The 14,720-nt window shown below is 39.1% G+C and overlaps 1 protein-coding gene across 3 annotated transcripts in view; it reads right to left on the bottom strand.

Annotated features, from left to right (window-relative positions):
- The window catches only part of DTHD1 (death domain containing 1), a 50,744-nt gene that overhangs the window by 9,806 nt on the left and 26,218 nt on the right, over positions 1 to 14,720 (bottom strand). For all 3 annotated transcript variants that reach the window (XM_040966124.1, XM_040966125.1, XM_040966126.1), the window contains one exon: positions 10,363 to 10,607. In XM_040966124.1, the coding sequence (XP_040822058.1) occupies positions 10,363 to 10,607 (245 nt within the window). The remainder of the gene's footprint in view (positions 1 to 10,362; positions 10,608 to 14,720) is intronic.

The following is a 14,720-nucleotide window of genomic DNA, read 5'->3' as shown; positions in this document are numbered from 1 at the left end:
AGATTAACAAGAGATCAACAATATTAACATGAATTTTTATTTGATGTGTTGAGGGCATCATGTAAGTCAGATTTTGCTGCTTACTCTCCTCTGCATTCATTTTGCATATCAGCCTCCTTAATTCACAGCAACCATTTCTTGAATGTATTTATTGCATTATATTAGTAAATTATATTCTGAATTTATAATGTAACACCCTTATGGAATTCTTAATAATTTGCATTATAAACAAGCTAGATAGAATGTTGATCAAAGAGGGAATCTGATATAAACATTAACGGTAGCAGAACAATTTATGCTATAGTTATAGGTTCAAGATAATAAAAAATAAAACATGATCTTACATTGGCATCAAGTGAGGATAAACATGACTATATTATTTCATTCACAAGTTACGACTGTGGTTTAAGATATCATCATCATTTCACAGATGTAATTTCTTCAAGGCAGCAAGGGTAGGTTATAGTCATAAAAACAAGGTCTGCCCAAAGCCTTAATAACTAATACTGCCTCTGGGTGATAATATCAGGTACTGCTTTTTAATTACCATATACTAGGAATCACTCTAGAAACTTAAAGCATGTTATATGACTTTGGCAGAATAGCACTGGATAGTCTAGTAATTATATAGTATCATTATACTACAGATTTAGAAAGATAAAATAAGTTGATCAAATGCACACACACTAACTGACAGATAAACATTTAAATTGACATCTGTAAGAGTCCAGGTAACTTACTGACAACTCAAAGTTAAACATATGTACAATGCAGTTTGAAATGTAGAACTTTTTAGTCAGCCATACTACACATTGTGCTACACATAAAATGTACAAAATCAACTTTACTTCCCCCTCCATCAGTAGAAATGGAGGCAAATATCTCAACTCCTAACATCGTTCAATGAATTTAGGTCCTGGAGCAAATTGTTCCCTTTGTGCTTCCCTTGCTCATTTTCAAAATGAGTATAATAGTTATCAATTAGTTAACTTTGAAAGGATACATTGAATTAAGTCATGTAACTTGGAAAAGGGCGTTGTATATAAAAAATGCTCAAAATGTTGCTAGGTACTGGTATATTTCAAGATGACTCAGTTTTGCTGCCCACATAAATGCACTTTAAAGAAACATTTACATTTTAACTATTAATGGGAACACAATTTCACTTGCACACATACTAGGAAACATTGATACAATTAAAGCAAATCAGTGACACTAAACTCTCTTATCAGCCAAGATCTCTGACTTAGGCAGCTCTTTTCTGCTAGCAGGGAAGCTTGGAAAATGTTGGTGAGATGTGCAAACCTGTTAGCATCAACCTGAAATCTACTCAAAGGGTGAGAGAAAAAGAATAAAAACCACCATTGTCTCACCATATGAACCTGTTTTTATTTAAGGCTGATGGGTGTCTTGCCTTTAAAAGAAAAGAAAGCATCTGCAATTCCAAAATCTGAGAAAAGCTCTAAACCCAAAGATTCCCGGTTTACTTGCTAGAAAGAATATCTTTCAGATAAACATATGTGGAAAATATTTTTGTCTTTCACAGTTATGGTAGCATCTTATGGGTGTCTAAGTAACAAGCTGTCAACCAAAGGCAATGGAGCTGCACTCAAAGAGTAGCTTAGAGAAAGCTGGAGATGTTCTGTAAAGCAATGATTCCTATCTTTGCTCTGAAAGCAAATCAAGATCAGATCTCATTCTGTGAATACAACTGAAAAGCTTGTTGGGTTGTTTATAAGTGATGAACCATTCAAAACCAAGAAAACTGAGGGAATCATGTTTCTGGAGCAGCAGCTAAGAGAGGGAGGAAGAGGAAGAGAGAGAGAGAGAGAGAGAGAGAGAGAGAGAGGGAGAGAGAGAGAGAGAGAGAAACCTTTGCCCAAGGCCACAGGGGCATTATGCCAAAGCTAGTCAACAAAAAGTACAACTCCCTCCCCAGTGGACACTGAAAGGGCTATCTCTCAAAGAGCGGAAAGGAAATAAGCCATGGCAGACACAGTGGTGGGCATGGAATGAACTGAACCAAGATCTGCCTTGTGAACGGGATAGGAAGAGAGGGTAAAACCTAGACGAGGAACATCTGTAAAGGTTGGGTCCTGATGTGGCCTCTGCTTCTTGAGAGCTGTATCATGGAACCAGTCATGGAAACTTTCTCAGTGAGCTTTCTGGCCAGAAAACAGAGATGATAATCCCTACCTATACAGGATGCTACAGAAATGGAAGGAAATGATACAAACCAAGAATTCAGTCAATATTGGCAGAGGCACACAGACAAAGCTGAAACAGACACCTCGTTGGGTGTCTGTTTTATGTTTAGCTGTTTGTTAATTCATTGAACAAATCAAGAAAAAACTTAGAGCTTGAATAAGTAAAGGTAGACCATGGGTTGTGTAATAGACAACATTAAATGTGAATGCTAATTTCATTGTGTATGATAGTGATACTGTAATGATTTTTTGGTTAAGTCTTTACCTATTGGAAAGATATTGTAAAGTATTCCAGAAAAAATATGTGGTATATCCATTATTTTAGAAAATTATTTATAATACATGTGGTTTGCTTCAAAGGACTCCAATACGTATATGTGATTAACAGAAGAAGCAGGTATGGCAAGTTTTTGAGAATCTGGTGTGGATTCAGTGCATATTTTGTGTGCATTTAAGCCTTCAAGCAGCATACACATAGAAAATATTTTTTTATTTAATTAAAAGATATCAGAATCATTTTATTATAAGCAAGAACACTCAAAAAATTGCATGGTCCACACAGAACTTCCACAATGAAAGGGTCAGCGTGAATGTGGAGAGAAATGGGATCCGAGTTAAATTGGAGAGAAACTGAATGCAAAACAAGAAGTGCTGAGCTAATGTGATCTTCCTTGGGGATAAATACAGAAAATGCCTGGCTCGTAACTAAAGCAGACTCCCAACCAAGGAAGCAATGGACAGAGATTTGTTTCTGTTGAATTCAGCTCTGGCTTTGTTCTCAACTCAGGCACATTTTTAAACAGCTAACTTCGTATTTTTGGTCTTCATTTTTTTCCCCTATGGCTTACTTCTTAGGAAGTCACTTTTTTCAGGCTTCAATCTTATATTTAAAGAGGAAAGAATTACTTATATGAGTAAGTCTTTTATAAGCTCATTCACAAAAGGAAACAGCTTTATGTCACTGATGATGGTCAAACCAACAAAATGCAAAGAGGGATTGCTACACTGGGTTAAGTTACCATTTATGAAAAATGCCAGCATCCCATATCCCAGTCCTGGTGGCTCTGTTTCTGCTGTAGTTTACTGCTAATGCAGCTAATGAAGCAGGGGCTCATGGTCCCACATACTTGGGCCCCTGTCATCAATCAGCCTGGCCCAACCTCATTGATAAGGGCATTTGAGCATTGAAGGAGTAAATGGAAGATTCTCTGTTATGCTGCCTTTGAATCAATCAGTCTTTCAAAGAGAGAAAGAGGGAAAAAGACTGCAAAAAATTAAAATAAAAGGGACCAGTTCTTAATGCTTACATCCCAGCCATTGTGGTCATTTGGAGGGTGGACAAGCATCTGGAAAATCTCTTTCTCTCTCTCTCTTTGAATAAATATATCTTAGGGAAAAAGAAATTGAAAAAGACAGGGAGGGTTGAGGCCTTCTGGTAACTGGGAAGCCTACATTCCATTATCTGAATGCCTAGGCTCAAATCCAATGCAGTTCAGAAAATATAAATGAAACATATATTAAGGCAATAAAGAAAGGCCATCAGAAGCAACCTATAATAGAAGAATCAGACTTCATTTTGCGATTTATTTATTTTTATTTGAAAAGCAGATTTACACAGAGGACAGACAGAGAGATCCACTGTCCACTGGTTCACTCCCCAAATGGCTACTAAAGCCAAAGTGGAGGTGATCCAAAGTTAAGAGTCAGGAGCCTCCTTGGGTCTGCCACATGCATGCAGGGGTCCAAAGACTTGAGCCACCCTCTACTGCATTCTCAGGCCACAAGTCGGGAGCTGGAGCAGAAGTAGGGCTCCTGAAACATGAACTGATGCCCAAATGGTATACCAGTGAAACAGCTGGATGCCACAGTGACATCATGTCACTAGCCCAAAAGATTCAGATTTCTAATCCAATGTCTCCAATATATCAATGGAAAAAAATATCAGTGGATGCAAAATGTGAGTATACACTGAGGATTGAACGACATTGTGTCACATAGAATGTGCAAATGCTCCATAATTATTAACTTCTGTTGTTACGCTTAGATTTATGCTCAGCATTCCAAGTAAGTCTCGCAAATCAGCGGTTGTCTTTAATGCATAAAGGTAACAGTGTGGGAGGAGCTAATCAATTTTTAAATATAAAAGTAAATCAAAGAAATGTACATAGCACTGTTCAAACTTCCCTTCACTTTCATTTCTTCTCTTTATTGTCCCATTTTCAGATTAGGATCTCAACAACCCAAAACCTGTTAAGATACCTTTAAATGTCTAAGAACAATTCTTTCTAGAATAGCTTCACAGTTTCTTTCTTTTGTTTTTCCCTAATTGTCTTGCTTCCTCTGTTTGGTTTATGGCTAGGAATAGCCTTTCCCACAGAGTGATGTGAACGTTGCCAGGATAGGCCTGGACAGTCACAGACACCTCCCTTCCAGGCTTGCCACGATGTGACAAATCCCTGCGGTAGCAATCATTTTTAAAGCATGAAAAACTTGTGCTGAACCTAAGCTGGGAAAACAACAGATGACACCTTTTGCAGTGGAGCCCAAGACTCCACCCCCAATTGCTCAACCCATTTTCCCAGCATGCACTCATTTATTCATTAAATAGTTAAACAAAACCCTGAATGTATCCTAGGAGAAGGGATTACAAGATTGAATGAGCTGTGTGCCCAGCCCTGAGGAACTCAGTCAAAAAGGGAAAAGGCAATGTGTAATGGTTGGGAGTGCTGGCATTGCTGTGAAACAGCTTCAAGCAGCAGCTATTTCCTTATGGTGGAAATTCTATGCCTCAGTTTCTACAAATAGCTGCTTTTCCAGCAAATAAGTTAGTATGTGTAAATGTTCTGTCAGATTACTAGCAGTGACGTGAACTTTTAGTTTAGCAGGTAAGACACCCATATGACAAATTAGAATACCTGGGATTGATCCCAGCTCTGATCCTTAATATCCGTTCGCTACTAATGCAGACTCTGGGACATGATGATGATGACCCTGCAGTTCACAGAAAACCCTTGGATGGAGTTACCAATGTCAGTGAATAAGTTCCATAAACTCCTGGCTTATCCCAGGCCACTGCAGGTGTCTGGGGAGTAAATTAGCAATGGGAATGCCTTCTCTCTCTCTCTCAAACTTTTTTTTTTTAAATTATTCAACTCTTATTTAATATCTAATTTTATATAAGTGAAAATTATAATAGACTATATATTAGTACAAGTAAATTCTCTGAGTGCTCTGGCTGTTAAATAAGCAGTGCCTAGTTGGCATGGAAAAGTTAAGAGTTTCTAGAAAGTGAGAGAGCAGAGCTAAATATGAACTTGATGCTGTCACCTGGATGGGAAGAATCTCTCAGCCAGCAAGGTCATTTCATAAGTGAGGCTCTCAGTGAATTGAAGTGAAAGATGGTAGTTGGGCCAGGGCAACACGAAGAGGTTGTGAGAATAAGTTGCATAGGTATGAGACAAGCCTCACACACTTAACTTTGGATATTGGCAACAGATACATAATTGCAAATGACAAGTTTTAGTTCAAGTGCGAGGAAAACACTGTCCATTGCATGGCAGGTGGTCTGGAATACAAAAATGGACAGATAATACTTGTAGGGAAAAGTTGTAATCATTGATTAGAGAGAGTGGTATCAGGGATGGTATTGACAGAATGAAGCGTAAACAACAGTTCCAAAATAAAGTCAACAAAACACTCTGCTGTATGTCTGTTCTGGGTGTCACTCCAGAAGGATCCTCTCCCCAGCTTCCCGAGTCTCCCCACAATTCCCTCCTGCACAAGCTCTTATATGTTCCCTCTATCACAACATCCTGCTATCTCAACCCACCAACACTCTCTCCAAACCCGCTTTCTTATGGTACCGACTGCCATGACCTTACATTGGGTCAGTGCCCTCTCCCCCTCGGGCTATTTCACCTCCTTCTAAGTTATCCTAGAGGCTATCATACTGCTTTCCCTAATACATTACATCATGTCATTCTCCTGCTTAAATATTTCCAAAAGCTTAATGTTACTTTTAGGGTAAGTGGTAAACTGAATTATAAATGAACGAGATACCTTCTTCTTCAACTTCTTATGGTCATTTCAACTCCAAGAATATCAACAGATGAGAGGTGTGTTTGATCATATGATAAGGGGCTGTCTAGATTGAATTGCTAGCTGGTATGTGATTTTGATATTATGAAGCCACCCATATCCTTTTAATACATTTTAACAGAACGTCCATCTTAGAATTTTAAGATCTGGTTGACCTAAGAAACACATTCAAACGCCTCCATAATTTCGCCTAACTTATTTTGAATCTGGCTTTCTGAAACCTTCACTCAACCCTCATTGGTGAATTTATTTCCTTTCCGGACACACATCTTGTTCTTTGCTGCTTCAGATTTTTGGCTCATGTAATCCCTCCTGTGGGAATCCATGACCTCTTTATTCCTCTGCAGACTCTTAAAATTCTGAGCATCCCCCTTTGCTCTTGTGAAGTGTCCCCATATGACCTCACCCCAGAGAAACCCTTCCCTTCTCTGAAACATGCCAGCACTCACCATCTTAGCCACTCATTTGTAATTAGTCATTGGTTCTTAGTTTTTGATACTGTTGTGTTGCTGTATTCAACTACTGTTTATCACTTGCATTGTTCTATGACTATTAAAGTATTTATACTTTATCCCCCGATCTGGATTACATGCTTAAAAGCCAGGGTTTTAGCCTTTAGTTTCAGCATCATCATCATTATTATTTAGGTCCTACACCATATCTCAGACACATAAATGTTAGGCACTTAATTGACTTTTGTTAATTGACATGTTGATTGATGCATCTACAGAAAGAAAAACAAAACAACTGAAGTTCATGTGAAATAAAACTGCTTGAATTAATGAGTCCTGCATTGTACTTTTTTAAAGGTCCTAGTCCTAGCAAAATAAATACAAACACATGTATTATTCTAAATGATTAAATTATTAAATGTTCTCAGCTAGACAGGAATATCTGTATGCTTTGCTTGTAAAATTAATGATTGAAAGTCCGAGGAGACTATAGTGTTCCATGTCACTTTTCGTGACACAACTCTTATATAGACAAGCAAGAAGATGAAAGAGGAATGGGGAAGGTGAGAGGCAGAAGAAAGAGGAGTGGAAGCAAGGAGGGGAAGCAGAAGGAGAAGAGGAGAGCAAAAAAGCAAAAGGAAGGTTATGTTAAGGATTAAATCAGCAGATGAAACACTTTCTGAAAAAAGGACAAAGGATCCTGTTGCAAACTAAACAACTTTTCCTCATTTTGTTCATTGTTTCACAAAATAACAGCAACCAAAAACACAATTTCAATTTTTCTTGCATGATTTTTAGCAGATTAAAGTATATGATCCTTCTTCTTTCCTAATAGTTAGCAACAGACTGCCAAAGTTTTGTTTTTTAATTCAATGTAATTTTATAAAATCAATGTGATCCACAAAACTAAGTAGAATCGGAGTGTCTGTGCACGTAATCTTTTAAAATATTCTCACATAAGCAACGTTGCTTCAGCATTTTATAGTGCTAGGGGATAAAATGATTCAAGCAGGATAGGAAGATGGCAATGAAAGCCCAAGGTCACGAGAAAGTGATGATTGAGACCTGAGTGTCACACTAGCACCCGCACACTTCCTCTCTTTGACACAGCAGGTTATTGAATGTGGTGAAAATAAATGCCAAAGCAGTGCCATTATTTACTAGAAATCAGATGTCATGAGCTTAGCTTTTTGTTTTCTTCAGAAAAAAAAAAAAAAAGGAAGTTCAAGCTAAGTAAAACTTGGGTCAGCAGATGGTTTACATAAATATGTAGGTTAGGTATTACAGGGAAAGTCCAGCCTCCAGCAGACTACAGCTGGCAGATCTGAAGTGCTTCTTTCCTTCAAAGTGAAACCCTCCAGCAAGTGGGAAGAGTGAAAGAGCCGCAACCAAGCTGGTGCGCAGAAGCACATGCTCTGCAGTCACCTGCCTTACATGACGTCAGAAGCACGTACACAATGTTCTCCCCACTTCCTCCCACCCACAACATCTGTAAGAAACGCTTTGAAGCTTGTTTTGTTAAGCAAGTTATAAACCCTACACCACGTGAATTAAATTAATCTGAATTATTTGTAGAAAAGTCTAAAAACAACTTAGAAAAGGTTTGGGGCCATGATTGTCCTTTTCAACCACAGAATTTCACCTGTCTTGCTGATATGGCCACTTTCAGAAGATTGTATCGAATATATTGCCTCACACCAAGACCTTCTCTATCTCCCCTAACTTCATCATCCCTGTATGGGTTTTACAGGTCTGCTGGACATGCTGGCTCTGCTTCAGGTCCTCACAGGACGCTCTTGCCCATGATGGGGCCTTGATACTTGCATTACCCCTCATCCCTCTTTCTGTCAGTCTTTCATGCAGATTGGTTTCTAGTTGCTAATTGTTCCCCATCACGGGCATCACCTCAACAGTGAAGTCTTTGCAATATCACCAATACTGCTTATCTTCCAGTGTCAGTTTAGAAGTTTTTCCTTCCTTGGTCCTCCTCAAGTGTCAGAATGTGGGGGTAAGAGTGGAGTTAATAAAAGTAAGTAGAATCAGGGTAGGTCTTAGAGAGAAGATGAAGTTTGGACAAAGAGCTGGAGGGAATTAGCAGTGTTTGGCCAGCAAGTAAGAGGAATAAATTATGCAGATAGCTAAGGCAGAAGCATACAGGCAAGAGTCCAGGAACAGCAAGATGGTCATTGTGGTTGGAAGTGAGTCAGAGTAGGAGACAAAGTCCTCGTGTCAGTGCAGTGCAGCTCCAATGGAGCATTCTACCTGAGTCAAACTAGGGGCCCCTGTAGGGTTTGGAGCAGAGGCCTGAGATGAAAAGGGTAGCTGACTCTGAGCTGTAAACACACCAGAGAAGCAAGGGAAATATAAGAGCATATACACAGAACACCACTCTCCGTAGGGCCTTTGGGATACAGTTCATGTCAGCTGAGCAAATTAATATACAAATGAGTGATAGATGGAGGCTACAGAACAAGAAATACAGACAGTCCCACAAGTGCGAAGTAAAAGATGACATGCCTTCCCGTCTTCGTGAATCAGACACAGTGTAATGATGTGTGTGGATGTACGTGAGTTTCAGAAATTATGTGCATACATACCAATATTTATTGCTTGTCTTGTACATGTAAAGCACTTTGTGAAACCTAAATGTTTTTCTTTTCTTTCAGTTTACCTGAAATCCATACATATTTAAAGCATGTCTCATGATGTTTCCAGATGTTGTATAATGTTCAACTCAGTGTTACTATATCTGTGTCCTCAAACATTAGTTATTTTTTTGTGGTGAAGACATTCAGATCCTTTGCCCTAGATTTTTGGAGATATACACTACATTATCATCTTTACTCACCCGGCTATGCAATGGGAGATCAGGCCTAGTTCTCCTAACTGTAATTTAGATCCATTGCTCAATCTTTGCCCTTTCTGCCTGCCCAGCCACATTCCCCAACCTCTGGTAACCATTGCTTAAACCATTTTTAACTTTGAAAAAAAAAAAAGGCTTCCAGCAGACTCCTGCCACATGCATGGATGTATGCACAATCTTGTGTTCATAAACAGCAGCCTAGTAAGGCAACTTCCATCCATTTCATAAAAAAATATATATAGCATATTCCAATACTGCTTAGCTAAAGTGGGATTTCTCAACTCTGAATTTTTTAGAATAAGTCTGTCCTCACAAAAATAAAGGTCATAGTTTCAATTCCTATTTCTGTGTGCCACTCTTAAAAGGGGAAACAAATGTCCACAGCTACAGATTCTTTCTCAATCCTGATGAATGAGGATTTGAGGCATGACAGAGAGCTAACAAAATGCGCCTGGAGAGCCCTGCGCAAACTGAAAAGGGAGAAAAGCAAACCACAGTAGGCTGATTTATGAAAGAGAGTAGGTATTTTGCATCACACAATAGGACTTTTGCTTAAAATTAGATACTCTGAAATGTATTAAATGATTATATATGTAAAACATGTACATATATATTATACTGTTTAATAAATGTGGCATTTTTATATTTTCTCTTATTACATGTCCAAATGTCTGAGTAACTGACTATAGAAAAGATAAAGAACTAATGAAATACGATGATAAGTAGAATTGAAAAAACTCACCTTTGGCAATCTCAAAGGTAATTTGCAAATTGGCAACTGGACATGATTTTCATCAAGAATACAAGATGAATCCAAGTCACGTGCTAGATTTTCCTTCGGTACTTTAAAAACGACAAGGGTGCCCTTGTAATGTGGGCAGCTATAGTTTCCAAATTCATCCACCTCTTTGATTTGGAGTTCCAGCCTGAGTTTTCTTTGAAAGTGAAAAGTGAGCCTATAGTCTTTTCCATAGTCCTTTCCATTGCCTAAAACACACAATAAAATCCATCTGTGACCAATTAGATCATTATGTTCTACTTGTTTTTCAAATCCAAATAATTTCATTCTTTAAATGATACAACTAAAGATTTTGTTGTACCACTATCTCTTGTCAAAGCATAACAAAGCAGCAATTAGCTGAAACCAAAAAGATTTCTGATCTGTTGTAGGGCAGCAAGACAATCTCCAAATATTTCTGGATCTCATACTCTGATTTTCTTTCTCTATTCTATCTTGCTATAACTAGAAACTACTGAAAAGAGGCAGCACTTTCGGTACTTAGGAAATTATTTTTCCGTCCAAACACTGTATCTTCCTTTGTCCATAATTATTGATATGCTTTTGTACATCCACATAACCTTAGGATAGACATCCTAGAATTGCATTCTTCTATGACATGTGGCTACTTGTGTTTCAGTAAAAATTAAAAGTAAATAAAATTAAAAATTCAAATCAGCTTTTTAAGTGTTGAATGGAAATGGGCATTTGTTCTAAGAGTTGACACCAGTTAAAGGGCTGACATTGTGTTGCAGTATATGAAGACGCCTCCTGTAATGCCAGACTCCAATGTGGGCACCAGTTCAAGTCCCCCGGCTGCTCCCCTTCTGATCCAACTTCTAGACAATGGTTGGGAAAGAAGCAGAGGATGGCCCAAATGGTTGGGCCCCTGCCACCACGTAGGTGACCTGGGTGCAACTCCTGACACATGGAGTTGGGCTGACTTGGCCCTGACCATTGAGATCTCGGCAGTTACTCAGCATATGGAGGATCTCTTTCTCTGTCACCCTCTCTCTGTGCGCCTGTGTAACTCTTTAATTCAATACATTCTTTGAAATCTTTAAATAAAACCCCTATCAGAGTTTCTGAATAGGAATTCTGGCTCTAGCACCTAATTTCATCTTCCTCCTGATGCACACCCCAGGAGTCAGTAATGGTTTTCTAATCATTGAGTTGCTGCCAGCCACACAGGAGAGCTGGATTGAATTTCTAGCTTCCAATTTTGGGTTGGCACAAACAAGGCCATTGTGAACATTCGGGGAATGAACCAGTGAAGGAGCACTCTTTTTCCCTGTCCTTCTCTCTGCCATCTCAAAATAATTAATTAATTATTTTAAGAGGCTCAATTGTAAATAAATAATTCTTTATAATAATGACAATAAGGCTCTATAGCCACATATACCCATTGACTACCTTAGCTAGTGGCACAGTTATAAACTATCTCCACTACAGCAGAAATGGAGACTTTAGTTCTAGAATCATCAAGTGAAATAGTTATTGAAGTACTTTTAATGAAATTTCTGACAAACATCAACAGATTTTTCTGAATTGAAATATAAATGTCTTCTCAAATCTTCACAGAAAATACTGCAATATTTGTCCAGTTATTCTTTCACATCTCTGAACTGCAAGGGCTTTTTACTTCTTCATCTTTTTAAAAAATATATATTTATTTTCTTTGGAAAGGCAATGAAAGAGAGAGAGAGAGAGAGCAAAAGATGTTCTTTCTGCTAGTTCACTCCCCAAATGGCCTCAACGCCTGGAGCAGAGGGGATTTAAAGCCAGGAACCGGGAGCTTGCCATGAGCATTTTATCTTTTTCATTACTGATATAAAAAATATAAATGTAGGAGTATTTGCTTTTGCTTACAAAAGTTAGATGCGGTAAGAGCACTATCAATACAGGCAAACAGAAGAACCCTGTCGGAGCCATTGGCCAGGTGCATTTCATTATTTTAGAACATTCACTGCCACCTCTACCTGTAAGTCACCACCATCTCCTGCTTGGCTTCCTGCAACAGCTTATTAAATTCTCTGTTTCCTTCCACCCTTACCTTATGTAGTCAATCTCAACACAGTTTCAGTCTAACTCGGATCATCTCGCTCTGTTGAGAACCTTCCATGATTTCCCATTCACTTAGCATAAGACAAAGTCCTCTATGCTGGCTTTTCGCTCCTATGATCCCATTATTCCTGCCCCCTGTAGTTCTTGAAATACACAATGCACACTTCCACCTTAGCTCATTTTCACTTATAATCTATATGCCTTGCGAAGCTCTCCTGAGACGTGGTTTTGATTTCTTTTCTCACCTTGCTAAAATGTTTGAATGTCACCTTGCTAAAATGTTTGAATGTCACCTCAAAAACATTGCCGATGGCTACTTAAAAGTCTCTCTGTCAACTTTCTGAAGTTCATTTTGCCTTTTACTTATATCTCCCACTATCATGGATTTTCAGCCCATGGTAAGATACACGTTTTCTTTACTCATTTGCTTATTTCCTCCTAACTATAGTATGCATAGAGGCAGGACATTTTGGTTGAACTATTAAAACAGTGATTATTCCAGCATCTTCCATGTCATGCATGATGACAATTTCCCTGGGCCAAGAGCACTCAGGGTGTCTTGGAAACATTCAGACCTCTTTCACAGGATATCGCTAGATGCCATGGTGCTGCTTTGGTGTCCTCATATAGATTATTGTGAAAACACTTTCAACAGTTTTCTAGATTCATTTGTGCTGGGGGTTTGGATGTCATGCAGTAGGCGGTGTAAATGTTTAACTGTCAGCTTCCACCTTGGGAAGTAAAACACTACATGCATGCTATAGCTTGTGCCCAGGAGGCCAAACCCTGATGCAAACACTAATGGAAGTACTTATTATCTTCTTTCCTCTTCGAAATAGAAATAGAATATATCACGCATAAAAATCCCTCAATAGTGTCATCTATATTTCATCCAAATGAGCAGAAAATATTTGGCACAACCGATTCAGTAACCAGTGTCCCCGGTAAGTTTAGATACACTGAATAGCAGACTGTCTGATTTTTGCCCAAGCTGTTGTCTTCATTTCTTTACTGAGCCTCTTTTAGCTGTCAGGCGTTGTCCCTGGTGCTAGGGATTGTATGATGCCACCAACAAGATAGTTCTTTCTCTTCTGGGACTGTAGTCAGAGAAATTGGCATTGATCAAACAACTGGATGCATAAATAGAAAAATGAGGCTTGGGGCAAAGGCCACAAAAGAGAAAGAAATGAGGAAACTCTGCAAAGGTATAATAGGATGTGAGGAGATGAAATAACCTAGGGACCGCCTCAATCTAGAAGCACAAGGAAGACTTCCCTGAGCAGGATCCCTGAGATGAGACCTGAAGGTAACAGCAGGAGGCAAGCAGGGGCAGCTGTGAAGAAGCGAGGAGGGGAAGCAACTCTCCGGGCAGAGGACATGTATTTCAAATCTCTGATCACAGAGAATAGCACAGATCCAGCAGAATGGGGCTCAAAGCTTTACTGTAGGCCTTATTACTCATGAGACTCCACATCAGAACAAGCGTCGTTAGAACAAAGAGATCTGCGCCACCTGTGTCATGTACACTGAGGGGAGATGAACCCTTATGGATCTCTAATGGAGGAGGTGTACACCTGCTGGCTTCTTTCAGGCTCTGTCGCTGAGTCTGTGCTCTGGAATCCAGTCAGGCATTCGCACACTCAGTTCTGCTGTCTGGGAAAACAGTAGCTCACTCCTGTTTATAGCAGTAGGTAAACACAGCTGTTATCCCCAGTGTTACAGGAAGATCGTTTACATCATTAGTTTGGGTGGGGGCACTTCTGGTTTTTTACTATCTCTCGTCAGAGAGATTTCCCCAGGGTGCACAATGTGCTTTCTGCTCCGGAAGCCAAGTAAGAAGAGATTTCTTCCACCCTTCCTTCCTCTCCCTTCCCTTCTCCTGCTCTTGTTTCCTTGTCTTAAGTCTTGTCAGCTTGCTCAGATGGTTGAGACCCTGAACGTAAGAGTGAAGATGACAGTTCCAATTGAGACGCTTTGAACCTCTCTTATTCCTGACATACTGGAAAAGGGCAGAATTAGCTTCAAGCTTCATTATTATTATTATTTTGTTTGTTTGAAGCAACAAATAGCCAATGGACCTTGGAGTCATTTCCTGAATCAGACAGAAGTACATATTACTTAGTTCAATGGAGCATGGAATCATTCATAAATACCTTGAAAATATTCCCCCAAGTTAAATGTACTGTAAAACTCCTGGGACAAAATTCTTTTACCTCTCCTATCCTCTCTCCCTCTCTTTCTCTCTTGCTCTTTCCTTC

This window comes from Ochotona curzoniae, unplaced genomic scaffold (assembly GCF_017591425.1).
Source record: "Ochotona curzoniae isolate NIBS_2020 unplaced genomic scaffold, NIBS_Ocur_1.0 scaffold_4505, whole genome shotgun sequence".
In the NCBI taxonomy this organism is placed as follows: domain Eukaryota; kingdom Metazoa; phylum Chordata; class Mammalia; order Lagomorpha; family Ochotonidae; genus Ochotona; species Ochotona curzoniae.
Note: the sequence above shows the minus strand (reverse complement) of the source record. Positions and strands in the feature narration are given on the sequence as shown.